Source organism: Enoplosus armatus, chromosome 1 (assembly GCF_043641665.1).
Source record: "Enoplosus armatus isolate fEnoArm2 chromosome 1, fEnoArm2.hap1, whole genome shotgun sequence".
NCBI lineage: Eukaryota > Metazoa > Chordata > Actinopteri > Centrarchiformes > Enoplosidae > Enoplosus > Enoplosus armatus.
The window spans coordinates 4,549,906-4,577,712 of NC_092180.1; the positions used below are offsets into that span (position 1 = coordinate 4,549,906).

At 40.7% G+C, this 27,807-nt stretch overlaps 1 protein-coding gene across 1 annotated transcript in view; it reads left to right on the forward strand.

Moving 5' to 3' along the window:
* The window catches only part of LOC139282486 (protein kinase C-binding protein NELL1-like), a 203,036-nt gene that overhangs the window by 38,697 nt on the left and 136,532 nt on the right, over positions 1–27,807 (forward strand). Inside the window, exons 4-5 of the mRNA XM_070902231.1 lie at positions 2,407–2,577; positions 24,191–24,287. Of these exons, the coding sequence (XP_070758332.1) occupies positions 2,407–2,577; positions 24,191–24,287 (268 nt within the window). The remainder of the gene's footprint in view (positions 1–2,406; positions 2,578–24,190; positions 24,288–27,807) is intronic.

Here is a 27,807-nt window from a genome sequence, read left to right on the forward strand (position 1 = left end):
TCAGTGGAAGAGGCGAAGCTGGAGAGCTCTCGTTCTCCTTTTTACTCCTCGTTCGATGCAAATGATTCTTCTCCAGCTGACAAGTATCGGCTGCTCCGTCTCCTGCAGCATGATGGAGACAAGCTGTCAGGTCGGTGCCCGGCGCAGCCACAGAGTGATGTACTCATTTAATTTCAGGGTGATGACATGCTGTACAAAAACAGCAGAGCTGGCCAGCCATACCCACACTGACTGTACCGCTGTCTTTTACACACACACACACACACACACACACACACACACGTAAGTAAGTAAGTAAGTAATCAGCCACTACTCAATGCAAATGCAATTTAATGAAAAAGAAAAACATGTCCCTGTGATGCTTGTTAATTTACTGTGTGATAATTGTTTTAGTATTAACACAGCCTGCTGTGTGGGGGGCTGATGGACCGCCATTACCTCTGTGGAAACGTTTGAACTCAGTTAGCTGCAGCCTACAAGACTGCACGCACTGATCAACGTGTTTCCTTTGTCTTTTCTTTGTCCCTTCTTGGTTTAGGCATTCAAGGAACATCCAGTCTTGTTAGTCTAGTTTTCATCAGATGTGATATTCCACATTTCACATGTGAAGTATCAGAAGATCATATGTGTCTGTATCATGTGAGGGTTTCACGTATGAAGTGGTGATCCACATTTGATAAACATGTTAAGCATGTTTCACATGTGATAAATCAACGTGCTCTGTTTGTGAGGGAAATTAAAAAATATATATGTAGATAATTCCTATATGTAATAATCAAAAGTCCAATGAGAACAGTGTAGTCACCAAGGAACTGTAATTGCTGAATTCTGGGAACACAGCGACATCTCCAAAATTAAGTCTGACAGGGAAAGAAACACAAGATCAGACAGGATTTAAACAAACCTCCGGGAAAAACAGAACTTCCAGTATATGGAAGAGAAGACGAAGGCGAACAAGACAATTATAACCCAAACTTTGGAATGTAAACATCCGTCACAATCTATAGGCCGACTTCCAGGTTCAACATCGGCCTACTGTGCTTACTGTAATTTTTACGCATACAGTTTCCCTGTGCAAACTGTTGTTTGTTTACAAGCTGTCGAAACGTCTGACTGCTCGTGTTCCTTGGACTTTTTTTGTAGAAATCTCAGCCATTACTTAGGTGAATACAATGAGTGTGAAAATGATGTCTTGATATTTTATCCTATAACGTGTTTGCCGTCCGGTTTGTGTCGAGTTCTTATCACTTCTTCTCAGTTTCATTCATTTTCCAAACACGAAGACGGATATACAGCCCCGATTGATATTCTCTGGAGTGGGTCCTCTCTCACTTTCATAAATATGCATGAGAGCTGTTGAGCTTTTGGTATTGAATGGGCTTGATCCCTGTGTGTATGTGTGCGTCTTGTGTTTTTGTGTCTGAATATATTGTGATACGCTAGGTTCTGGCTAGGTTTGGGTTATTGGAGAGCTGTGTCACATACAGTATATTTTGTGTGTGTGAATGTGTGTGTGCCATGGGGCCAGGGGTTTCAGTGTTGGGGTCATTTGCAGCCGCAGGGAAGCTGAAATGTCATGACTGGTTGCCTGCGGCTCTTGGGCTGCTGCTGTCTGCGGCTGGCTGCCTCTTAATTTAGCGTGGCTGATGAGGGTGGAGAGTAGAACGCACATGGTGCTGAGACGAGCTGCAGGTCGAACGCCTGCAGTCACACCACAAAGTGAGAATAGCGGGTGAAACCGAGACAGAAATATCTTTCTTTTTTCTGACTGGTTAGACAAACTGACAGACATCTTTTCACACAAAGCTTTCACTCATGTGTACACAAGTTATTATTCTTTGTCAGCAGGGTCATGAAATTACAGTGTGTGTATTCAGGTATTGGGACTATGTGGCCTTTTTTAAAAAAAAAAAAATATTGGATCAGCAAATCATTATAGTCGTTTCTCCCAGACCACAGCTTCAGAGAGATTATCTGCGAGACCGAATAACATTTCATTTTCATAGTTTAATCACTAATTTTCATTGTGAGAATATATTTTTAATCCACTAGCAGTGAAATCCAAAGACGAGGTCGGGTATTTGTTATAATTATCCTGATGTTTTGTCCAATCAGGTCAAACTTTGCCCTCGACCAACACACTGGTCTATGACAAGGTGTCTTGAAATGTCAAATTCTAATTTTCACCTTTTTTATTCTAATCACATCCTTCAGAGGATGAACCATTTCCACCTTATATATATAACTATATAACTATGTAGTTATATAGTTATAACTCTAAATCTGCTTCGTATAAGACCTGTGACCTGTGTTTTCTTTGAATTCAGATATTTCCTTACGCTGAACAGAGACCTTGTCTGGAAAACCGAGCGTCTCTGACCTCTGACCTCCTCTCTTTCCCTGCAGTTACTTTGAGCTGGAGAGCAGCGGGGTGAGAGAGGAGATCCGCTACCACTACCGCTTCAAAGGCAAGCCGCGCTCCGAGTCCTTCCCCTACCGCCTCGCTGACGGCCAGTGGCACAAGATCGCTCTCACCATCAGCGCCTCCCACCTACTGCTGCACGTCGACTGTAACAGGTAACACATACACACACACACACACACACACACAAAGCACCTTGATATCTCTGTCACAAGTGGCTGGGCGGATTTATTTTTACCATGCTCTTTTGAAGCGACACATCTAATGAGCTGTCTTTGTATCAAGGTAAATATTTGTTCGCTACTATCTCAGTGTAGATGACAGACTGTGAACAGTGCAGACAATAAAACATCCACGGACAAATTAACACACACACACACACACACACACACACACACAGGAGTGTTTGAGAAAGGCTGTAGCTTTATATAGCCTAGAAGATGTGTGTTCAGCTCACACTGTTCCATAATGAAGTGGAAGGTAACAATGATATAATCGCCTCATCGATTGGGCAGTGAAGACCCTTTTCTAAAGGAGCACTCAGTCAGAGCTGATCTATAAACATGGGCTTCAGCTGTGACAATCGCTCTCAGTCCTGACACTCCCTCCTGAGAGCCAGGAAGGCATCACTTGTCTTTCTCTTAACGCAGTCGCTAGACAGACGCACCTTGAACAAGCAGTGTAAATTTGAGTGGAGGCAATGTTCTGTCAACTCTCGTGGATTAAAAGCTGTATGATGCACGGGAGGATTGCGTGGTGGTATCGATTCTTCCCAGACGCCCATTATTCCCATCAGGCCGGTGGTTTGAGATTAATTATCGCTGCAGTGGCTGTCTGTCGAGATGAGGCCGTAGTGAAGATAAAAGAGAGCGAGCATCAGAGCGTTATTAGGGAGAAAAGATCAAAACGTAATTGGATCAAATTGGAATCAAAACTTTTTGCTTGCTTACAGTTCTTTGGGTAAGACCTGAGTTAATTAAGATAGTTAGATTGAATGGGTTGGTTCGGGGCAGTTTATCATCTGTTAGTGGCTGTGAGTGGTATGAAACTGAAGGTTGATATTGAGCTAAACTTGAAGGGGAGTTGGCGCTGTCTCGGTTTTTAAATACAGCCTTAAAAACACATTTTTATCAAGTCACCCCCCTGTGTAAGCAATAGATACTGTATCTTGTCGCTTGCATAATACAGCGCTGTCATGCTGCCTCCTTTAGTGTTCTCTGTTGTCTCTTTTATATTGTTTTTATCTCTTATGTATCAGTTTTATTTCTTTGTGGGTTTTTTTCTTACATAACAAAGACGTTATTGGACTTCTGTGTCAGCCCTTATCCATGACAGCAGCACTGCGGATCAGAGTTCAGTAACGAGTGTATGTGGTGCAGCAGTTCGTCAACATCACACACAGTCACAGACTAAATCTTTAAACTTCTGCCCTCTGATGACCACAATCAGAACGCTAAGATACCAGCAGCTTCCTAATGAACAGAAACTCTTCCCTAAAGTATTTTGATATAGAAATACCATTAAAACACTTCCCTGTCCTGCGGGCAGCTTTCCTTTTATTGTATCTTATAATATTTTGTAAATTGTCCGGTAGTGTTTTGGATCAGTGGAGAAAGGAGTGTCAGTGTGGATCCGTTATGGCAGGAGTGTCTTTATCACCTGCATGTGCTGATGTTCAGATGCAGTTTTCAACCAACAGTAGCACTTTAGAGGTGTGTTACACCGGGAAAAAATGTTGCTGAAATTGGCATAAAGCAACAGTTTCTTTCACCAGGTCGTTCACGAATGCAAGCTGTCACTTTAGTTATCGTTGAGTGCTACCTTTACATGTGCCACTATGCAATTCACTTACTTATTCTCATTTACCAATACATAGAGAGGATCTGAAGCTCTTTATGCAGCGCTGTTGGTCTTGGGATATCACCATGGTTACCAAGCCCCTCCCACCATAGATGTACAGGGCCGCACAGAAAGGTCAACCACCTCATCTGCAGCCGCTCTCAGCTCTGATCGCGTTTACTGCGTTTCACCATGACCTGCAGCAGCTGACACCACCTGCTGGTGCACAGCACTTTAGCCTCAATATAGTTTAAAACAAACAAAAAAAACCACAACAGCAGCTCAACCGTTTACCTACAGTGTTTGTTCAGTTCGGCACTGCTCGCTATAAGGGCAATGTTCTCTGCATCGTCAGCTCAGCATCACCAGTGCTGGGTATTTACAGGAAGCTTATACAAAAAAGGGATACAAAAAGTCTCCGTTTTTTAAAGTTTGGATTGCCTAAAGGGCTGTAATGAAAACCCATTAAACCAAATTATATTTACTTTCATTTGATGCTGACTTTTCGACTGAACAGAGTATGTGAATGTTTTTCATCTTTAATTCTCAAGCGATAAGGCTCGTAATTCAATGCTTTTGTACAGCTGATAAACACTGCAGTGAGCAGAATATGTCCAGAATTACCAATCAGACTTTCCCAGAGGGCACTAATGAGGATAGTTTATATGAGGACTGGATTTAGATTAGTTACAGAGAAAGGCAGGGCCAGATTCTTTTTTGATTTTCATACTGATTATTCACAAAGTTTCAGTGTGTGTGTGTGTGTGTGTTGTTATTTTTCAAGGTATTTGTAGACAACTAATGCTGATAAAGTTGTATATGTTCTCCTAAATGTTCTCCCACACTACTTTGACAGCAATCAAGTAAATTCAGCTTTGATGGCAGCTTTGCACAAGGGAAAAAAACCTAAAAAAGGAAAAGAACCTGATCATTTCACTTCTCTTAAGTGTTGGGAATGATTTCTCCATTCAAAGTAAATCGGTAGATCCATTAGCCTTGAAATTTAGAGCGATTTGATTTATACACTGAACAGCACTTTATTGATTTCAAGTCTCATTAAATGGTTTTAAGTATCTGTAAATGTAGGAGGGTGCAGTTTATCTTCACATCTTCAGGTGGACTTTTACCATGTAGAGGTTTTTTTGGCCTTGACAGCTCTTGCTTTTTCACAACCAAACGATGACATACACAGATTGATGAGATTAGGTGGTCAAAGGTGACTGAAAATGAATCATCAAGGCAGGGCACGTTTTTGCATAATGCATTAAAACTTAAAAGGAAAGAAAAACAGCACAACAAGTTTAACAAGGTCTCAGAAACGAATGCCTGGACATTGCTCCTCTGATTCTGTTATGTTTTTAAAATGATAGAGATCATAGAAAATGTCAAGTGTTTGGTGTTAGTTCCTCAGAATGAAAAAGCGAAGGCTTCTTTCCAAAGAAACCTACAAAACAAAACAGGAAAAGAGCATTGTGGGACCTATGTCACATTTCATTCTCCTGCTTTTAATAATATGAATAGCTTTAAGAAAAGCATTCCAGACAAAGCAATGAATGCAGTCGCCAACTGCTGAAATGTCTTTGATCCAGGTTGCTCATCACCGTCATCATTATTAAATGAATAGAATGTTCCTTTTATCCCCCATCTATATTTTACACATTGCACCCTTCGAGAAAATAGAATTGCTCATCAGTGCTCTATTCTTTACAGATTGCTCTCCATTTGTAAAGTCTGATGGATGTTTGAAGAGGTTTTTTTTTATCTGTTTTCTTCTTACTGTGGGAATGGTTTCCATCAATTGTACGAAATAAAGGTAAATGAATGGACTTTTTTTTACTTTTTTACTTTTAGAGTATTTTAAAAGCAATGCAATTAATAATTCATAATTACTTTTTGGAATTAGATAAATTGTTGCTGTCACACTAATTGTGTGAGCATTTCAGATTTGTTGCTGTGCGTAAAAAAACAAGAAACAGCAACATTTTCCTCTATGTGACTGACTTGATCCATTTGGATATCCCTGCCACACCTGTCTGTGTCTTTGACGCTGTTTGTTACATGAAGCAAATCCTCTGGCTTTCTGCAAGCCAACAGCTTCAATTTGTAACTGTCATTTTGTTTGACCGCACCGTGCGAGTCACTGTGTCCCGGTGGAGGACTCTAACCTGGGGTTAGGATTTGGACTTAATCTGAAGGTGGATCACAAACTTGTTCAGTCTCCATGTCTGAGATTTGAAGAAAAACATGCGGGCAACATGCTGAAGGAGCACAGAGATGCAGTGTTGTCTTCAGCTGGGATGAAGCCTGTCATTGAACATGGTAACTTTGTAGAGAGGAAAAATACTCTCTAAATAAAGTGGTGGGAATTTATCTTGAACTTGAGGTCAAAAATGTACTTTGAAGCTCAATAAAAATATAGTAATCACAGGATTGGATGCGAACAGAGATTCCTATAAAATGTAAATTAGCACTCCGGGAACTGGTGATGGGGAATGTCTTTATGTTCTGAAATTTTAGTTTGCAAACAATTAGTTAATCAGAGTGTTAATGGATAGATACATTGACAATGAAAATAATACGTGTACCCTTACTGAGGATATCAGGTTGGACAATATTGCAGCAGTTAGAGTTCCATGGTCAGAGATGTTCTGCGGCTGGAGTTAAATCAAAAGATCACTTCGTCCTTGAAGAGAATTTAGAGATGGTGTCTCTGCTAAGCATCTTACTATCCTGTCCATTAAGTCGCACATCACAAGCCTCCACCGTGTCCTTTCAACAACAAAATCAATCCTCTGGTGTCCCCATTCCATCATGTACATGATTTCCCACTTTGTATGTGCTGGCTGGGCTGCTGTCCTAAAAGTTAAAGCGGACCTTTTGTTAATTTGTAGCTTCCTCTAAAGGAAAACCCCAAGGAAGCTGCAACTCCATCAAACTGAAGTCTGATAAACAATCAGACTTCAGTTTGATGGAGTTGGAGTTATTACAAAAATGGCCAGAAATCTAGCTTAAATAATTATGATTATTGTAATAATAAGTAAAAAGTAAAATTTAGAATCTCTAAAGACTTAAAAGTGAAAACATTAAATTATATGTACCGATAAGACATGGTCTCCCTTATGTACAAAACACCAGTTAGCAGAGACCTGAAACTCTTGCAGTTGACTTGCTAGACTTGGAACTTGACTTTGACTTGTCTCGACTGACTAGAGACTTGAGGTGGCCACCAAAGTGCGGCACTGCTCCGCTGTGGAACACCTGCAAGGTCGGCCATACTGTATTTAACCCATCTACGACAGGAAGCTACTCCAGTATTGCTTCCTCCACTGTTTTCAGCACTGATCAACACCTTCTAGTTTTCAGTGGTGACCTGCGAAGTGAATGTCACACTAATGAGTCCAGATTGCTCAGAGAGTCAAGTGTTTCAGCCTTCACACGACTAATCTTAGCTTCCTAACTGCTGTGGACTAGTTCTCATCTTATCTGACAATATTCAGTCTCTGTTGGTAATTATGTTTCCTCTGCCTATTGACTAATGTGGTTTGCCTTTATGCTCCTCAGCTCAACTCCTCGTATTCACAGGCATAACATCTCTATTTGTTACCACCCTAATAAATGATACCAGTTAGTTTCATGGTTGCACTAAATAAATGCCTGTCCCCAAATGTATTCTGACAAAGCTGATCTCCCGTTACAATCACTTAACATGATTTAAAACATTTTAAACAACTTCAGTAGGTCTCTATTTACCCTCAGGTTTAGGATGACCATCCGAATATTGAAATCAGTAGTCAACAACTTTCCACAGCTTGGTTTATAGTGGTATCCATTATTACAGCATAAATTAGTGCTCTTGTTCAAAATATCACTAGAATAGCTGACCTTAAGCTATGTCATTCACGCAAAATGTATCGTACTTGCTAATAAGAGTCAGGGATACTTATACTATACTGAGATGTTATATTTCTTTTAAATTGGTGTGGTCTGCTGCTCTTATTACCAGTGGTGCAACACATTATTTTGGGGATATTTTGGCTCCCCATTCCCTCACAGGTCAGCATTTTCAAGACAGTTTGCATTTTGTCAACAGCATAAATTTTGGTGTCAAACTGCAAATCCACCGATCGCATTGATTCCATTAAGATTCCAGTTTAAATGCTGGTGTGACTGGGCCCAGCTTTGTTTTTTCCACTCTTCTACAAATACATTCTGGCTAACAGTCAAAGTCACTGACATCCAAACCAAAAAATGCTGTTCTGTCTGCCTCCAGCGCTTTGGAAAAAAACGTTATGACTCACCTGACCAGATGAAAAATGATTTTTTCGGTTTTGCTTCAGCAGCATTTTAGGAGCATTTCAGTGAACAGCTCAGACATTTGGAAATAATGATGTGTATTGAAATACAAAATGTTATTGCATTCAGATGTGGCTGCAGTGTGTTAGTGTGTTAGAGTCAGTCACTTTTTCAGTTCTCTTCCTCCTCCACTTATCACATACTCAGTTACTGTAAGTCATTTCTCTCCCACACACACATTTGTGTGATATTACCTGCAGTAGTGCCACTGTGGAGCCTAGACAAGGTCAGATGCTTACATAACTGTTGTATGTAACAGCAATCTCCAAATTTCCCTAATTGAATTAGTGGCAGACACCCAGAACATACTCCCTCGTCACACACTCAGTCAGCTCTTTGTTTTGGACCTGAATAGCTAATTGCAGTAATGACATTGCCTGTCACTTACAACCACGTGGTTGTCCCCTACTCGCAGAAGGTCGTGTAATGTGCAGACTGGCTGGTGTTTCCTAGAGGGCCTTTGCGACTCTGCACTGTTCAGTTCCTGCTTCCAACTCTTTCGCCTCTCCCGTGCTGCTTCTCATCTGGCACCCGGTTTAGCCAGGGCTCTGCTGCATGTGTGATCTTCAGACATGGTGTGAAAGCACAACCTCCAAGCAGGGTTGAGTTGAAAGTACCTGGTTTCCCTTTGTTCGCTCCTACCTTAAGGGCTCAGCACAGAAACCCCCTTTTCACTTTTTCTGTTCTGTGCCTGAAAAACTAATTCCTGTATACAATCAACTGAGACTAAAAATCTAAAGCCCCACTACAGTAGCAACCACAAAGCAAAATACTCGACAGATTAAACAACATACTGAAGTTTTTGCTTTACTTAGAGCCTTGATAGCAGTAGGGCCAAAATATACTATAATGTACATTTTGTCCGGAGGGTGGTGTTAGAGGAAAGGTCACAAGGTCGTTAAAATCAAATCGTGACCACCTTGGGCACTTAATGTGCTCAGCAAACTTTGTAATCTGCTTATTAAATACTGTATCTAGTGGATAAAGGTGACATTATGACATGATAGTGAAGCTGGCCCGACAGAGGAAAGCTAAAAAACGTGGAAAGGGTTCATCCTCTGGGGACCGTGTGGATCTGTAAAACACTGATTTCAATAGCTTGTTAAATGCCAAATTGTTGGAAATTATGGGCTGATAGTGGACCGGCAAACTGACTGACATCATCGTGGATTAACCTCATTGCTAACCGGACAAAATTTTTTTGGGAAAAAAACTCAGTTGTCATGGAGACAGCTCTGGACAAAAATGGTATTTATCCACAGCTCATCCATTGGTTATGCTTTTGCCCTGATTAGTGCACAGCCACATTCTCTGAGATGGAAACGTCCAACAGAGATGATACATTCATAAACACAACATAATGTATGTGTTTATAACATTATTACTGATGCAGGGGGTATTATTAAAAGCCAAACTTTCTTATCTTCTGTCTGTCTTCTGACTGACTCAGTAGGTTGTCTGTCTCTAACCCACAACAAGATTTAGACAAAAGTAGAATTTGGATTTATCGGTCGAGGGAGTTCCGGACAAGGAGGAATATTAGAATAAAGATGTGAGAACTGGTGATCATGATGTAAGGCAGAACTCAGATCAGTTCAGTTAATTTGGTTTAGTATTTTCAGCCTAAATGACACGTGTCCTTGTGTGTGAATATGTGAGAGAAAGATATTTTTTTTTCAATGATTTATTTCCCAGTACTTTAAAGCAATATATTATGCACACTTTTTTGTTTTTCCAAATTCTGAATTGTTTCGCTGATATTGTAGACATTTTAGAGAATTATTTGTCAATACTGTACTTAAGATCATATCAATGAAGACAATTTTTTGACTCAATTTCTCAAAGACACCTTAAAGAAAGCAAAAAATACAGGGAAATGAACTCCAGTAGGAAAGTGTTGGTCAATTAAAACTTATAAAGAAAGCGCTCTCAAATTGTTGCTAATAATCCATGTGCCTGCGGCAATAAATGATAAGTTTGGCTAACCAAGGGGTTGGTTTAAAACGATGAAAACAGGATCCAAGTTAAAAACCATAATTATTTAATATTTCACATTTTTTCCAATAAGTAGTTTAAAGAGTCAGAGAGACTGAGCGCCTTGTTTGTTTGTTTTTTGCTCTTGTCTGGTGTGTCTGAGGCAACAGCTCCTTTTATGTTTAAGCGATTATATTAAGGGCACATTATTTTGTGTGTTTACTATTGTATTTTATCTGCTGGAGGTTTTGGTTTGAGGGAACGTGGGTGTCACAGAAATAGGCTTTGTATACTCTTCAGTGACAAGCTTTATGTATGGATAAACCGAATAACTGAATAACAATTGTATCTCATTTAAATTTTTTTGCAGTCAGGTGTCAAGTCAGAGGCTCAGAGAGGATTCGTGTTAGTCGTGCCTCACTTTACACGGGTGGAGTGACTCCTGATAGGAATTTTTATTTCCTAATTATTCAAGGTCAAGGATTTGCAGACACAGATTCATTGATACAGCTCCGTTAGCTGCAGTGAGATGTCTGAATCACTGCATTGACGGTTACAGAAAGTCTTCCTTTAACCTGCCACCTTGAGTGAAGCAGCTGCCTAATACAGTGTGAGAGTAAAATATAAATATCCCGAGAGGAAATCTTACACATTTTTAAAACCTTATTTCATCTGAGCTTACTATACTGACAATCCCCGAGACAAGGATGTGAGTGATGCAGAGGCCATACGGTACATTCGTAGGAATGTTAAGGTTGTCTGTAGCCATGTCATGGCGGTACATTGGTCTGCCGGTCAGTCAGCAGATCCACCACTTTTGTCCAGGCTGAAAAATCTCAACAACTATTTGATTGCCATGAAATTTGGTGCAGATATTCTAGGTTTCCAGAGGATGTGTCCTACTGACTTTGGTGATCCTTGGAATTTTAATCTAATGGCATCACGAGTTGACATTTGGGGTTTTGGGTGAAATTCCTCGAGAACTGTGGAATGAATTGGCATGAAATTTGGGTACTTTGTGTTTAGTGCCAATTAGCGTACGTCCCCATGCTAACACCCTGACCTACAATGGGTGAGCATGGTCAACATTATATCTACTAAACGCCAACACGTTGACTGCAAAACGTTGGTTCATGACAAGTATAGTATCTCAAAAACGAATTTCTCAATTTTTATATAATTTATTGTTGATATTTATGGACCCTGAAGGATGAATCCTACTGACCTCTCCTGTAGCGCCACCAGCAGGTCAAACCAAAAAATGCCATGACATTTTCTAAGCACATTTATTTATTTCCTGTCTTCAAGACACACTTCACATTTTTGTTTACAAAGTATCTAAGAATAGTTAAATAATTGGTATCATTTGATATTGTATAGAGATGTGAGGAACGTTTTTAGTTGCAGTGCGGTTCTACTGACTGATGATTTTCCTTCAAAGTAGTACAATTGTACAACAACAAAAAGAACTGTAACAAGACACCAAATTTGATCCCAGTCAGAACAGAATGTCATATTAGACCAATTAGCACCAGAAAATGGTGCCACGGTTTTCGCTAAACTGTGTTTGGAATTCTAAGCAATTAAGTGTCTTCAACCAATCAGATTTCTACCTGTTGTACAATGACTGATAGAGGCCAGTGGACACTTGGTTTAGCCACAGTTAGAGGAGCAGATGCTTGAACAGCATGGGGACATGGTAATGAAGAGGCGTTTACGTGGCCTGAATTAACCAGATGCTTTGCTAACAATGTATTCTGATCTACATTATTCATCTCATTTGGCCCATAAATCATCCTGGGGCATCAATGTTTAAGATGTAGTTAGGGCCTAAACAAGCTGCTTTTGTGGCTGAAAGAGAGGCTGTTATTGGTTTCATTAGGAATAAACTGCCATCAGCTAGTGGTATTTTTTTGTTTGTTTCATTATTTTTTTTAAACCTCCAACTCACCACTGCTCATTGCCACTCTGAACACATTTTCACAAATCACACGGCAGCTGTTGTTGTGTTTCAGTTATGGTGTGAAGACTTGCTTTAAAAATCTATTTTAAATGTTTTAGCTTTCCCTGTTGCCTCTTTCATCCTGTCGCTCTCTTTCTCTTTCTGTCTCATGGTGGTTGTGTTGAATGATGTCCTAATTAAGTCTTCAACTGCTGACTGTCAGTGTTGATGGCTGTTGCAACACAGAATCTGATCAATTATTGTGAAATGGGCACAAACTGGGAACATATCATGCTTTCTGAATACAAATTGTGTGAAGATTATGTTCCAGATTACGTGAAAAGTGCATAAATTAGACCTGTATAGCACATGAGCAGGTCAGATGAAGCATGCATTTGAATTTGATTGATAAATTGTTTCAGTCATTTTTCAAGCAAAACTGTAAAATGTTTGCTGGTTCCAGCTTCTTAAATGTGAAGATTTGCTGTCTTTTATAATAGTAGAAGAGGAGTCTTTGGGTTTTGGACTGCTGGTTAGACAAAAGAAGCAATTTGAAGGCGTCACTTTGGTCTCTAGGAAATTGAGATGAGCATTTTTCACATTTGTTTTTTGACATTTTATAGACTTCATTGATTAATTGTGACAATAATCGTCAGAGGAATTGATAATGAAAATAATCACTAGTTGCAGCTCTAGTTTGAGCTCCCCTAATGAGAGGGTTTTCACCATTTTGTGACATTTAAATAATCAAGATATCAATTGATAATGAATATAATTATTAGTTGCAGCCCTACACTTGAGCAAATAAAGCAATTTGTTAGCAATTAAGGTTAAAGTTGGGATTGGGTTTAAGGAAATAAACGTTTGGTTAAGGTTACATGAAGGTCAAGGTTTCAGTTATGATTAAATACTGTCGACCATGATATTTCAATTTCAGACTCCCTGTTTCTAAACGTCTACTCAATCCAATCTATTCATCAGGAAAAATTGCATGCGTTTCTCATTTTGCTCCACAGTTCCCACAATGCTGTTAATGTGTGCATTGATGTCAGGAAGTAGACTGTTGGCTCAGTGAGCCTTACAGTTATCTGAAATACATTAGATCCTTTTTTTGACTCCTCTGAAGCTTCTGTTTTATAAAGATCAACATTGTGTATGCTGTGTGATGCCTTGTAGAGCTGATGATAGCAAGACCCGTTTCACATTAATTTGCTTTCACAATCAAGTGTACAGTTCGACGTACGTTATGAAATATTGTCTGTTTCATTATACACTTGGCTAATGAAGGAGGGGAGACATCGGGAGCTCTCCACCCTAAAGATCTCATAATGATATGACACTGCTTTTGTGTCCAGCAGCCAGAAAATGACATTCTGCTTTTCCTCATTAAAGAAGCCAGTGAGCTGGAAGGTATGCTCCTTTTTTTCTTACCTGCTAAGCAGCTCATCAGCCTGGCCAAAACTATCATTAGGACAAGAACAAGGCTGTTAGACTAGAATAGAACATTACAATGATGATGATAGAGTTGCAATGACGGTAGACTTCATCTCATAATACCGTCGGTTTCTGTCCATTGTTCTTACTTCGTCTTTTTCTGGTCTAGTTTTTGTTATGTGTAGAGTGCAGTTTTGTGCTATTCCATAATGTATATTAATGTTTAATGTGTATGTTATAAGATACTACATCTTATAACATATACATTAAAACATTAAGATATATGCATGGGTAGGTTTAAGTGATAGTTACGCCATGCATGAAGAACTAGGAATGAGCAATTCAGGTGCAACGTTTTAATTTCCTGTGAAGGGCAGTGCCAGTGCTGCTCAGCAGAGCAGCAAACATTCATTACTTCATTACCTGATCATTGACGCCCCAGCTAAAAGGACGGTGCTACGCAAAGAATGGTAATGAGTTAAAATCAGGTTAATAATGCCACATGATGCTGTCTGTAACCTTGGCACCTTTGCCCTTCTCCTTTGCAAGTGCTGGGCTAGAGATACAGTTGGTGTGTCTGACTGAAAAGTTATTTTATTTGACCGGGTGATTGCATTGTCACAGCTGCCCATGACACAGAGCGCAATGAATCCACAGAGGAAATTATATGTGGCCTTGGTTCTCTAATCAATGGGGCAACTCCAGCAGAACAACCCACATGTAGATCAATGGGTGGCTGCAGTTCCAGTGCAGCAGCTCATGCAGGCCTCTCAGTAATTACTCCTCCTGCCCTAGCCAGCCTAATGAAGGAAATTTTTAAATGTCAATGAGTGATGGTGGTAAAGTCTGTTTTTTTTTTCCCCCAATTGATTTTCTGTAATGTGCTCCGCGTGTGCTGCACCGACAAACCTCTACCATCTGACAGGGATTTTTAATCAGTGTTGCAAGCCTGCCATTCCACTGATGCAACTGTTAACTCCCATTATTTTCCATCAGGTTGCACTTATCACAAAAAATGAATGGCAACTGGCAATCACGACGTGAATGAATCTGGTGCCAGTCAGCCTGGATGTTTTTCTTTCCACTGTTGTTTACATCAATAATACTTTCTCCTTTTGTTTGATATTTTTTTCAATTAATAGTGCACACAAAAGACTGAAAAGAAACATGGGGAGACAGACCGGGGGATGCAACTCTGTCACTCGACAGTGTTAACCCTATGAGACTACCTAGATAATTTGTATTGACTGCTACAAACAAGGGCATTAATATACTTTTCTGCACAGTATATGCAAAGATACATGTAGTAGTTTCTCAAAATTAAACTTCCAGAAAAAACAATTGAATATAAATGAATATGTGCAAATGTAATAATAACTAGCTGGCAGGCATACAGCAAAACAAATGTAGCTGTGGCATTAATACAAACAGGTGCACCCAATATTAAAGAATAACTGAACATCAGGCTAAACAGGTTTCACTGCCCTCTCTCGTTGAAAGGGTCAAGTCTGTTTTTTTGGGCTTTGGTTTCTAAAAGACTCACTGCTTGGCCACTGGAGGTAAAGCTTGCACAGCAGAGTAGGGATACTTGGCTGAAAGATGACGTTGGTTGTTTTCTTCAATTTCTTTTTGTTTCTTTATATTCCTGCTCTGCATTAGCGAGTCATACCTGGTTGGCAGCGGCAGTTGCCTAAACATCTTGTTGTGTGATGAATGTATCTGCATTTCTGCGTCATGATGTGTGAGACAAACTGTCAGCCTTCTGCCAGCATCAGCCCAGCCTGAGCCTCCATCATCCTGCTGCTCAAGTATTTGACTTTGTTTTAAGGAGCAGATTTGAGGCTGTTAGTTCTCCCCAATAGCCTTCTTGTGTCTGGAGTTCTCTGTTGTCTTGTGTAAGGTGTGATGGAGTGTGTCATTACTTTAGCACCCCTGCGTCGAGCTCAGCAGGGTCCAACCCACCTCATGCCGGCAGATGCCCCAGCTCGGGCCCCTGGTGGCAGTGAGGAGGAGGAGGAGGAACTCCCTGCGCCAAGGAGACCCAGGGGACACACGCATGCATATACAAGCGTACTTACACACCTTACCAGCCCCTCCATCTCCTGTTTTTTTTCCCCCTGGAATGTATCTGCAGCTACAGTAGTCGCGTCTTATCAGAAAAGGACAGGAGCTTCTACCAACAGATAAGGTCATTGTCGAGGTGAAGTAATTACAGATATCTGAGACAGAGAGGAAGCAGGCGTACAGTTCCTTTGGGAATTGGGTGACAAAGCCAGATTAGACTTTATCTTCATCTATATACTGTAGGTAAAACCAGTCTTATCCCCTGCACCAAGGTGGGGGTAAAGGAATTTGGGTCATTTTATCCATTAAACGTGATACATCTGCCATCTTATGAGGATTTGCTCTAGTTTCAGGCAACAGTTTCTGCGCCTTTTTCAGTGGGGATGCTCTAGTTCTTTTCGGTTAGTTTAACTTTTGCTGCTTTTGGGGTCTTCTGCATCATGTATTGACAAGATGTTTAAAAGACATGTTAAAAAAAATCTCATCTTGTCCATATTTCAACCATTAGGGCTTTCTAGGTCTTTCATTTCTACTGGAGGACTGGATTTACCAAGGAATGGGAGCATTGACTCAAATTGCAGGCCTGCCATCTCAGAGCATAATGCTGGCATCTTTCAACCACTGTGGGTGGCAGAGCTCCAGTTTGAGTGAAGCTGGTGCAGTTCGATTCATTCGCAGCACTTAAGAAGCATGAGAGAGACTGACAGATGCCCTTTTAGAAGTAGAAGCTGCAGAGCTGCAACGACAGCTGCCTGAATATACAGTAGTGCTTCCACTAAAGTCTAGAAGAGACGAGAGTAAGAAAAAACACTGGCACATTATTCCACTTCCACAGCATAATGTATCATCTTCCCACCACTGAGGAGTACGGCTGCTGTTATTTTCATTATTGATTAAGCTAGCAATTATTTTCTTTTCTTTTTTATTCCATAAAATGTCAGAATGGTGAAAAATGCTGATCACAATTGCCTAAAGGCAAAGATGACGTCTTCCCTCTGCTGCTTCTGTTCGACAGTCAGAGTCATACAGATATTCAGTTGGCTATCACATATGGCAAAGAAAAGAAGTAAATCCTCATAGTTGAGAAGCTGGAACTAGGCCATGTTATGGGTAATTCTTCCTTGAAAAAACAACTTTGCAGGCTGTTGCATTTAAACATCAGAGTGCACATGTCGTCTTGTTAAATTAAAAAAACTGTTTTTGAAAAGGGGAATTCTACAGTGTTGTGAGTCCTTATGAAACAGAGTCTACCTACTTTTTGGATTCAGTACCTGTATAAAAAATCTATCCCTCCTCTATCCCCTCACAGAGGGTCTACTCTTGATGCAGATTTAACACACATATCTTCCCTGCTGCCTTCAGACGCCTGAAGGGATTTAATGAACTGAAGGCGAAGGTTTTCACACAGTGTTGCAGAGCTATGAGCAACACATTCTGTAAAAATCATTTTCATTTAGAGATAAATGCAGGCTGCTTTACCGACGTTCCTGCTTTAACAGATTTGATGCAGATTTAAATGCGTCTAATGGTTAATGAGTATGCTTAATTAAAATGTTAGCAGCATTCTCTTATTGATGTGAATTTGTTCCAAGTATTTTGTTGTCTCTTGTTGACAAAATCAGCCGATTGGCCTGACCTTGGAGTGACCTTGCGCCAGAAACAGTTGTGGTTCTGAGACGTCTATTCTCAACGTAAGGTCTAAGACCCAGTTTCCACAAAAATACCACAATTTGCTCTGCGTTGCCTCATTTGAATTAACGTGCCACCTGTTTGCAACTCTCCTTCCACCTTTGCGTCGTCTACGCTGCGCTGGGCACGCACAGACCACACAGATGGACAAAGGAAAATACTAAATTGCCACAAAAATAGAAAATATCTTTGCCATTTAAAAATACATTTTTCCTTTGTCTTTTTGTCTTTGTTTTAAAGAATTATGAAAAACCAAAACAAAAAAGGGGTTCCCCATTTTGCATATAAAAGTGCATCTGGGAAAATTTAAGTAAGTGAGCCTGGATTTCTGTAGCATTTTTGAAACCCAGGCTTACAAAGTGCTTCCCAAAAATAAAAAATAAAAATGAAAGAGACCGGGAAACAACACAAATACATACAAAAAGACAAGAAAAGAGCAAAAGATATACAGAGCAAACACAAAATGTACTTCCAATTGATATCTATTGTCTGAAAGTTGTTCCTGTTTGGTACACTGACATGTTGTATTTATATCAGTATTGGATATGTACATAAGTGTGCATTTGTGAGTGTATATGTGCTACACTGGAAACCACCATACACATTGTCTGATGCAATTCAGCTCAACACTTCAGCTGCACTTACAGTAAATAGCGGTAATGCTTATAAAGGGCTCTGTACTGCATGAGATTTTTGCCACTGCTGTCAGAGAGGTGTTACCAAAGGATGCTGTTATGCATTAATGTTCCCCTGTGATGCCGGGCTTTCTCTCATTCTCTGTACTGTAACACCTCTAACTCTGTATATGAAGGTATGTATTTTTGACTTGTAAATGGATGAAGCTTTATCAGTTAAATGTATTTAGTATCACTCCCTGGTTACAAATGTCACTGAGCTAGGACGTGTCCACTGTGTGTCCACTGTAACACAAATAATACAGTCATTGTAACTATATGTAGATGGACGCAGTTACAAGTATAACATCAGAATATACAGCACATTAGCACGAGGAAAGTGCTGATCAGTTGCTCTCTCTGTGCAGGAGAGTAGAAATTCACATCTAAATGAGCCGGAACGTATATTCAATCTGAGTAAATGGACTGTAACTGAGAATCAGCCCAATTATTATGACCACATTATAATTAGTTGGGCACAATTTGTATTCACAAAGGAAAGGTTGTCTCAGGGTAATTTTTGTACATTTCACTCACAATATATCTTTTTCTGTTCACATTTGTACCCGGTGTAGAATATTATGTTTTAGATTGTGTATTCTGGTTGTGCTCTACGGTGGTATCATGATGAATGTCTAGTCTCAGCTGAAAGACTGCATGAGGTAGCCATCAACTGTGGGCACCTACTGAAACAGAAGGAAAGTCAAGTTTAGGTTTACAGCCTGATATCACGAGGAACGTCTCAATGGGCCTCACAGGCTCACAAAAGCAACAGCTTCGGACAAAAAGACGTATGGACATAAAGGAGAAGAAAGACACACTGTCTCCAAGAAATTATTTTTGTACACTACTAAATGGTTTTTCCAAGTAGGGTTTGGAGGAAACACATTTCTTGTGCAGTCTAGTCCAAAAAGTGCTGTGTTCTTGTACGGCACAAAAGTCGAAGGGGGGTGGTTGGTGTGGATGTTGTGTGTACGAAAGGCGGGACCTACATCCCACTGCTGGTTAGGTTTATGCTACAAAAACACCTTGGGGAAAAGTTCATGGTTTGGTTAAGGTTGGGAAATGATGAGGGTTCAGTTATATTGGAAAAGTAAAGACATCCTGTTGACCTTTTCAATATCTAACCAAGACATTGTTCTTTCCATAACCTTAACCAACTGCTTTTAGTTGATCATGCTGTAGTTGTCACAAGCAGCTACAACATGAATGTTTTTCCCAACATTGTTTCCCACCACTGTTGGGGAGAAAACGAATTAAAATATGTTGTCAGAGAGAGTTTTTGTTTTTAATATAAGCATTTTATGACTTGTCATTAAAACCTTTCCTTACTATGTTAATCAAATGTGTAATCCAGGCAGCATTACATTTCTTTCAAATCATATTTTCTGTTGCATACTTCTAGTATGGTAACTACTAGGTTAAATCAGTTAATTTACAGAGGATATTAAAAAATAGATGTCAACCATTTTTTTACAGGGACATTTAAAATACAATTACATTATTAAAATGTAAATAAATAAGTACAGAATTAGATGGATAAGTACAATAGACAAAATAAAAACTTTTGTCTGATGAAGACCAGTATGTTTGAAAAGACACCTACTGTGTGTATGAGTCTTACACATATGGTTGGGTTCCGGTAACTGCATCATTTTGGATTCAGTTCAAAGTGGCTAAAATACAAAGGACTGGACAAAACATTCAGGTAGTCATTTAGTCACGTAGCAAATATATTTTCAGTCTGGTCAAATTTGAGTTTTGTCCTTGAATTCTCTAGAGTGTCTATAGAGTTTTCGTTCTTAAATCTAATGTTTTAGAGCTTAAACATAATGCTACTTTAGAAAGTGTGTTAAACAGTTTTCACATTTCATAAGCAGGTTCTACACGGGATTCAGATTTGATAAAGTGTCATCGCACCCTAACCCCATTTGCAAAACACCTTTGGAGCATTTTACAGCATGCAGGACTCTCTTTAAAGCCTCCTGCCCAAACTACCACAGTTAGCAGTAATCTCCCACCCGCCTGACGTGACGTATCCCAGTTTGGGCTTTTGGCAAAGGATAAACAGAGCTTTGAGAATTTTGTCCCACACTGAGGCGAGTGATTCAAAAGGGACTTTGACTTCCGATTTCTGACTTCATCTCTCTGGCAGAGGAAAGACACAAACATGACAGAAAATGTCTCAAGCTTAACTAGTGGAAAATTGGAAGTGGCCTGGAGTTTAGTGTGGCCGTCAGATATTGGCAGAGCTAATAATGAAAGCTGTGATTGAGATTGTTCTTTTGAAGGGGAGCCATGAAGGCTGCCAAAGACCTAAATATCGTGTCTCACTTTTGAAGATGCAAGCTGTTAGTTCTGGAATATTCTGACATGTAATCCTTAAATTAGATGGACACGGCTTTTGATAACATTTGTGGCTTTATTTGTGTGTTTATTTAGTCTTTTTAATGTATTTGCTCTTATCAGTGGCTTAAAGACAAACTTGGGAGACAGCCAGCCAGTGTAGCTGAAATCCTGACGACCCAAGATTAAATGCAATTTATTCAATTCAGTCGGTAAATCGGCGGAAATGAGGTGGCCTGGCAGCTTATTGAAGTGGACTGTCAACAAAATCTGTGTTATGTAGTAAGTTGTGGATTTATACAGTCTCTGCCATACGGTGCTTCCACAGCTCTAGCTGGCCGTAATGCTTCACTTTTCTCATCTCAGGGTTTTTTCTTCGCCATTCACATGAGTGATGGCCGAGTCGCTCCACACCTGCCTGGCTCTTTTCTTCTGTATCGAGATGTGGGTCTCTCTCTCTCTCTCTCTCTCTCTCTCTCTCTCTCACATTCACATACACACAGACGCTGATAAAGGTTAAGAGGAGCACTGTAAAAGTGGAGCAGTGCTGTCCTATTTTACTGGTTATGGATGAAGTGATGGGTCTGGTTCACCTGGCTCCACTGTAACATGTATTCCTTGCAAGCCACTCCACCTCCAACAAGCTTTTATTGATTAGCATTCCCTTTGTACTGTGCACTAGATGCTAAGGGATTTGGCAAAGCAGAGCGCCATAGCTAATCCCACATTAAAGTTATAATCCGTAAGATTTCAGTCCTGGTTGATTTGGTGACACCCGTGGTTCCTGGTCGTGAAAGCAAGTGTGGTTTAATACTACAGGTCCCAGAATTATGGGGGGCAGCAAACACTCCTTAGCAGCTACTTTGCCAGAAATATAACAGAAGAGCAACTGGTGTATCTGTTTACAGAGCAGCCAAACAAACTCATCTTGTGTTAATAAAGACATTAGTCAATAATTGGCCTTGTTCCATCACGCCATGACCACAATCATGCTGATTTCATGCTGCACACGGCACAAGTTTTGCACACAACAGTAGGGCATGGTGGAGTTGGTTACCTGCAGCTCTTCATCTAACAGATCGCTGTGGCTGCTCCGTCTTGTTCCATGACTCCCTGCAACATCTAAAACTGATGTGCTGTCTTGTTTTGTAGATGCCTTTATGATGAACGATCGCTGTCAGCACTAACCTCAGTGACAGATACACTGCGTGTCCTGTGAAAACTCCTCCGTAAAGGCCACCCTGTGTTTCTAGTTGAATGCTTCTAGTTCAGTTTGTATTAATGCTAACTGAGATTGAATTACAAACAGTAAGGCTGGATTAGATGTCGCATGATTCCCTGTGAATTCCTCACGCATCGGTAGACAATGTGAATGCAGCTCGGGAACAATAGAAAAACTACTTTAGATAATGGTAATTATATAACACTGAATGGCTTTTGCTGAAAAGATGCCGACCATAAATATGATCAAAAATACAGTTAGGTTTCTCAAAACTCTTAAGGTTCATAGTTTCAAAGGCTCAGTTCACCTTTCTTACCTCTGTATTCACCTTCCTTGTATTGGGGTGGAGGCAGAAAGAGAGATTATTTAGAGAAATTACACTATCAATGGTATATGAGAAAATATGTTTTGTAAGTTGTTGCATTTATACCCGTTCTTTTCCATTCTCTGGGTTTTAACTGTAGCTATTACTCATTCAATCCTTCTCCATGGCGATAAAATCAGTTATACAGTATGTTGACTGGTGTATGTCCTCTATAATTAGCTGTTGATGGCTGCTGCTTATGGTATCAGACCATTCAGATATGCCCGCGAGCACATCACTATTGTAATTGGCATCGCTGCTCTTCAATGTTCCCTCTGTGAAACTGTCCCTCTTCGCTGCTCCTGAGCTGCTGACGAGAGGGGGAGGTGAGGGAAGCGAAGACAGAAAGGTTGAGGGAGACAAAATAGAGTATAATCACATGACCTCTACATTCTCTACCGCAGTGACAGCTCGCCCAGCAGGTGGGAAATCAGACAGCTACAGTATAAACAGCACTGAGGCACTGCAGCACTTACACAGCAGCATAAACAAGCACCAAATGTGTGCACATGACAACATATGTACACATGAATTAAATGAATAAACTGCTATTAAAACATAGAAATTCAAGAAATAAAACAACATATATTTAGAAAATGCGTGCATATAAATGACAAGTATGTGTGTGTGGCATTGTTCTTCTCCTTTATAAGCCTTTATTGGACACGTAAAAGGGACTGACTGTGACTCAAACATTTATTTACATTCATTCTGCTGCTGTTTTGTACTCAATTCATTCTCTCACTGGAGGAAAGTTGCTTTTTCTAGTGTTAAAGGAAACTACCTTATGGGTTATGGATTTTCTGCATATTCTTAGTTTGATATTTAGATTTTCCAAATTGCCAAAAATTCCAAAGTCCTTTCAAAGTTACACCACTCTGGGTTTGACGGTGATACCTTATATAGGCTGATAGCATACTAATGTCTCAAAATAACATTCTGACAATGTATTAATGTTATAATTACATACATGCAACATTTGTATGCAACTTAACGCTCCATTAAATCATCTACGACAACTTGAAGCCAGAAGACACTCTAAATAGTCTTGATATACTATTATCTAATTAAAGATATATATATATGTATACACTTTGTGCTGGGCTGGTAGCTTGTATGACTTTATAGGGGGTTGTTGAGAGCCATTAGTAGTTATCCATATGTACAGGCAAATCAAAAGCAAAAGCTGTCAAAACTTTTGAAAGCTGCTGACCTTTCTGGCCACAAATCTCAGTAGTATACAATAAAGCCTACCGTATTGTTGAAGTCATTGTTACAATTCCTCTGTCAGAGATCAAAACATGTAATGCCCTTTCAACGAAGCTGAACTAGAGAACAAGAGAGATATCAGTTTGCTACTCTGATAGTGTCTCCCTGCATGGGCTCACAGTGTGAGGAGGAGGAGGAGGAGGAGGAAGAGAAAACCTGACAAATTGTTCTCTGACATCCTCAGAGAAGAAGATCGGAGCTCGCCGGCATCGTTAAGCCCACCTCAGTGCAGGAAAAAATGGTTCTGAATGACGCTGAGGATGTTTGCCTTGATAATGCCAAAATCCTGTTTGTGTCTGTGTCAGGAGTCGGGCGGTTAATCCAGCCTACATCCCCGGTCCAGATATCAATACTGTGTTAGAGAGCCGTGGGGCGAGACTGGCTGTCATGCTTGAGGAGAGCAGCCTCTGCTCTACACTCTCTGCTTCTCATGGAGGGAGGGTGGGAGGGAGGGGACATGCACACAGTCTGTTGGATTTACTTTGGTATTCAGCTGTATTGGATCAGTGTTCCTGCCAGACCAGGACAAAAAGAGAAACGTGTTTGTGTCTGTGTCGTTATCATAACCAAACATTCTCTTCTGATTTGTTGTTGGCAGGATTTATGAGCGGGTGATAGACCCTCCTCAGATGGAGCTCACCCCAGGCAGTGGAGTGTGGCTAGGCCAGCACAGCCACAAGCATGGCCTGTTCAAGGTAAGACTCCACAGATGATACACACACACACACACACACACACTTGCTGCACGCACCTGAATGTGCTTCACATTCAAGATCAGCTGGCATAATTGGCCAGATTTGCAGAAGGCTGTGTGGGGGAAGAGAGCGAAGTGAAAGATACAAGAAAGAAGTACTGTGGGCTCAGAGAGGAGTCGCAAAAAGCTCAGCGTGTGCTTTGAAAGGCTTATTCCCAAGCCCATTACAATGTTGTCGATTTTTAATCACTGCTCATTTTCTCAGGCTCCTGCATGTGCTCGCAGCAGGGAGGGGACATGGCGGACTGTCACCACGACACGCACATGCTCTTGATATTCCCACCTCTCCTGCCCGTCATGCCATGCAATCAATTGGCCCTTTATTTTTTCTATGTAGCATATTGATCAGCCACCAAGACCCGACTGTGGTGTAAATTATTTCTCCTCCCTGTGCTTTGACGCTATCGCTGCTGCACATCAGCCCACCCTTCCTCCTCCCTCTACCTCCTCCTCCTTCATCCCTTCTTGCATCAGGGCTTCAAGGAGCTCCTTCTTCTGGAGGAAAAGCTCTGGTCTTGAAAGATGCAGCTTCATCATCCAGTTCCAACCCACAGTTGGCTCAGTGCTCGAAGTCTGTCTACCCTCCATGTGCAGGGAGCGCTCAAAAGTGTTTGTCAGCAGCAGAGACAGATGGTGTGGAAGCACACAGCCTTGTGTGAAGTGACGGAGAGAATGAGGAGCTTCTCCCTTCAGGTTTACACTGAGATGAGTTGGCATGTTGGCTGACAGGTGCACTTGTAACACCTTGAATCGTGGACCTGTTGCTCAGTGTATCAGAAGGGCCATTTAGTAACCTAATTATCTCCTTCTGCTCATCTCTATTTATGAGCCAACAATTGTATTGGTTTGTCATACAAATGTAGTAGCTTTGCTTTTTATCTAAGTCTCGCCACAGAGGGAGAATAAAAGGTACAGCAGCTGAATAGGCAGCACCACATGCCAACACATACAAGAAAGAGGTTGGGATAAACTTTCTGATTAGCATGGCCACAGAAAATACCTCTGTGGTATTTGTCAAAACTGTAAAAGGGATCACTTCAAACTTTGTCCTGGTGAACAGTTTAACCGCTGTTTAGTATTTCCCATTCGCTTCTGTCACAACGTAATGCTCAATGGTCTCAGGCAGTAGCCACCAGTCTCAGGCAGTAGCCACCAGTCTCAGGCAGTAGCCACCAGTCTCAGAAGTCTCTGTTCACTGTGCAGTTGACTTGTTGTTTTATGTTACATAAATTCATGCATGGCAAGAGGTTTCTTGTGATAGAAACTTAGTTATAGTTAATTCCAGGTGTGCCTTTCTACCCTTTAAAAGAATAAATTAGTACTTATAGGTATCTGACTTAAACAAAACACACACAAACAAACAGAGAAACAGACAAAACATATCGTCCAACTCTGCAGTGCCACATCTTTGCTATTCCCGTCACACTTTCTCACCAGCTCCCTACTTTAACCTGCTTAAGACAAGGGGATAAACAGAGCCTACTTGCGTCTTCTCATGTCAAAAGCAGAGAAGGGTAAAGAGCTTGTTGGGAAATGAGAGGAAAGAATAAAGAGGCGAGAGGCGAAGGAAAGGGAAAATAGCCAAGAGCTCTACAAGTAACACTGCAGATGGAGATAGGAGGTGAAATAAAGCAGCAGCTGTAATCTATCCCATTCAGGACGCAGGAGTGGGATAATGATAAGACGAGCTAACTAGGCCTTTAAATAAAACATATTGAGCCCTCGCGGTGGCTTGAGACGATCCTCGTCCTCGTGCCGCCTCCTCCCGGGAGCCTCTCCGTCTGAAGGAGCAACTGTAATAAATTATCTTTATCTAGAATCCATTGTGCCAAGGATGCTGACTCCTCAGGGACACTGCAGGCTCGTTTGGAACCGGTGCTTTTGTGAAATGCTCGGCGTTTCATGCACCACGAAGCAGTAATGAATCTACCGTGGACAAGATGGAAAGCTTGAACACGTTACAAAAGGCGGCATGATGAAGAAAAAGCCGAACCTGGACGTGAGAGATTCAGAGCTTAGATCTCTCACTCAGTCTGTCTTTTACTTTCCCCGTGTCTGTCTTATGTCTCCTCTGTTTCCTGGTTGTTTAAATTAGTTTGTTTATGTCTCTCTGCTTTTTATTTCAACGTTGTACCATCCACAGCATCATTCTCTCTTCCATACTTGGTGTGCTCGCTCAGTTCAGCCCTGTATCAGTAGTAGTACACTACTGGGGTCCGGAGGTTGATTCACCCTCCTTCTGAAAGTAGAATGGGAAAAGGCAAATTTATGGGACTTCTTTATGAAGAGCTAAACTTTTCCTTTTGATGCTGTGCTGCTCCTTATTTGCAGTAGTACTCCAGTAATGGGGTACATTAACCCCTGAGTGTACTGTAATTCTTCTGATACGAGGTCGAAGGCTTCAGCATCGGCGCTGACTGAAGGTTTTGTACAAATGCATGAATCATTTGTATTTTTATTGAATTTACTTGTTTATGTTTGGATTATTTGGTTGATCTGTTTCATCCTAGAATGACTTACTAATTTCATTTCTGAAGAAGGCACATTATTGCCCCATCATTAGCTCATTCTCTAATAAGTGCTCCTGCATAATAAGTTAATCTGCTTGTTATGTTGCCTTATGCTTATCAGGAAGTCTTGGGCAGTACTGCATGCCTCCCTTCAGGTTTGAGCGTGTAAGCTACACAATGAACGACATGCACACAAGAGTCTTTGTGCAGCAAAATGTCAACTGTCATTTGAAAAAGAAAAATGGCGTGCAGCTATACCTTAAGACGCTCAGCTGCTTTAATGTGCATTTTTGCTTGCGGCTCGATAAAAGAACAATGTTTGTTTACTTCTACATTGCAGTGTAGCGGTGCGACTAACCAATCACGGCCCACCTCAAAACAAAGTGAAATTCAGTGCTGGCTGAACACCTCTACTTGTTGTCTGTGATGTGTTTGAGCCCCTCATGTCTACCTGTGGAGTTCTGCTTTATTTTGTCACTTCATTCTATTTTGACAATCCATCACCAACACAGAGGTTGAAAAAGTATGTCGGACTCAAGCAGAGTTAAATCATTGCTGTCCATCAAAATGTTGTGTATTTTGTAGAATATGTTGGTTTCAGAGCACGGAGATGTGAATAAGTTAGTTCTTCGGGGAAATCATCATAATCATTATTATCATCTCTTCTTTTTCTCTCTCTCTGTCTCTGTTCATCCATGTTTTGCCTCTCACACTAAATTAGTGTTGTAGATGCTGGTTTAGTCCTGGGAGATGAACTGCAGGTGGAGGTTAAGTCTTCAGACCTTGCTAGAACAAGGAAAGGTCATGTTGTGCATAATCAATTTGAGAAAAACGAATCACAGGATAAAGCTTTACCCAAGATAATAAACCTCTTGTCAATGTTGCCTGAAGGCGAAGTGCTAGCCAAACATGCCTGGCTTATTGCTGTAATAAACAAGCTGAGTGGGAATT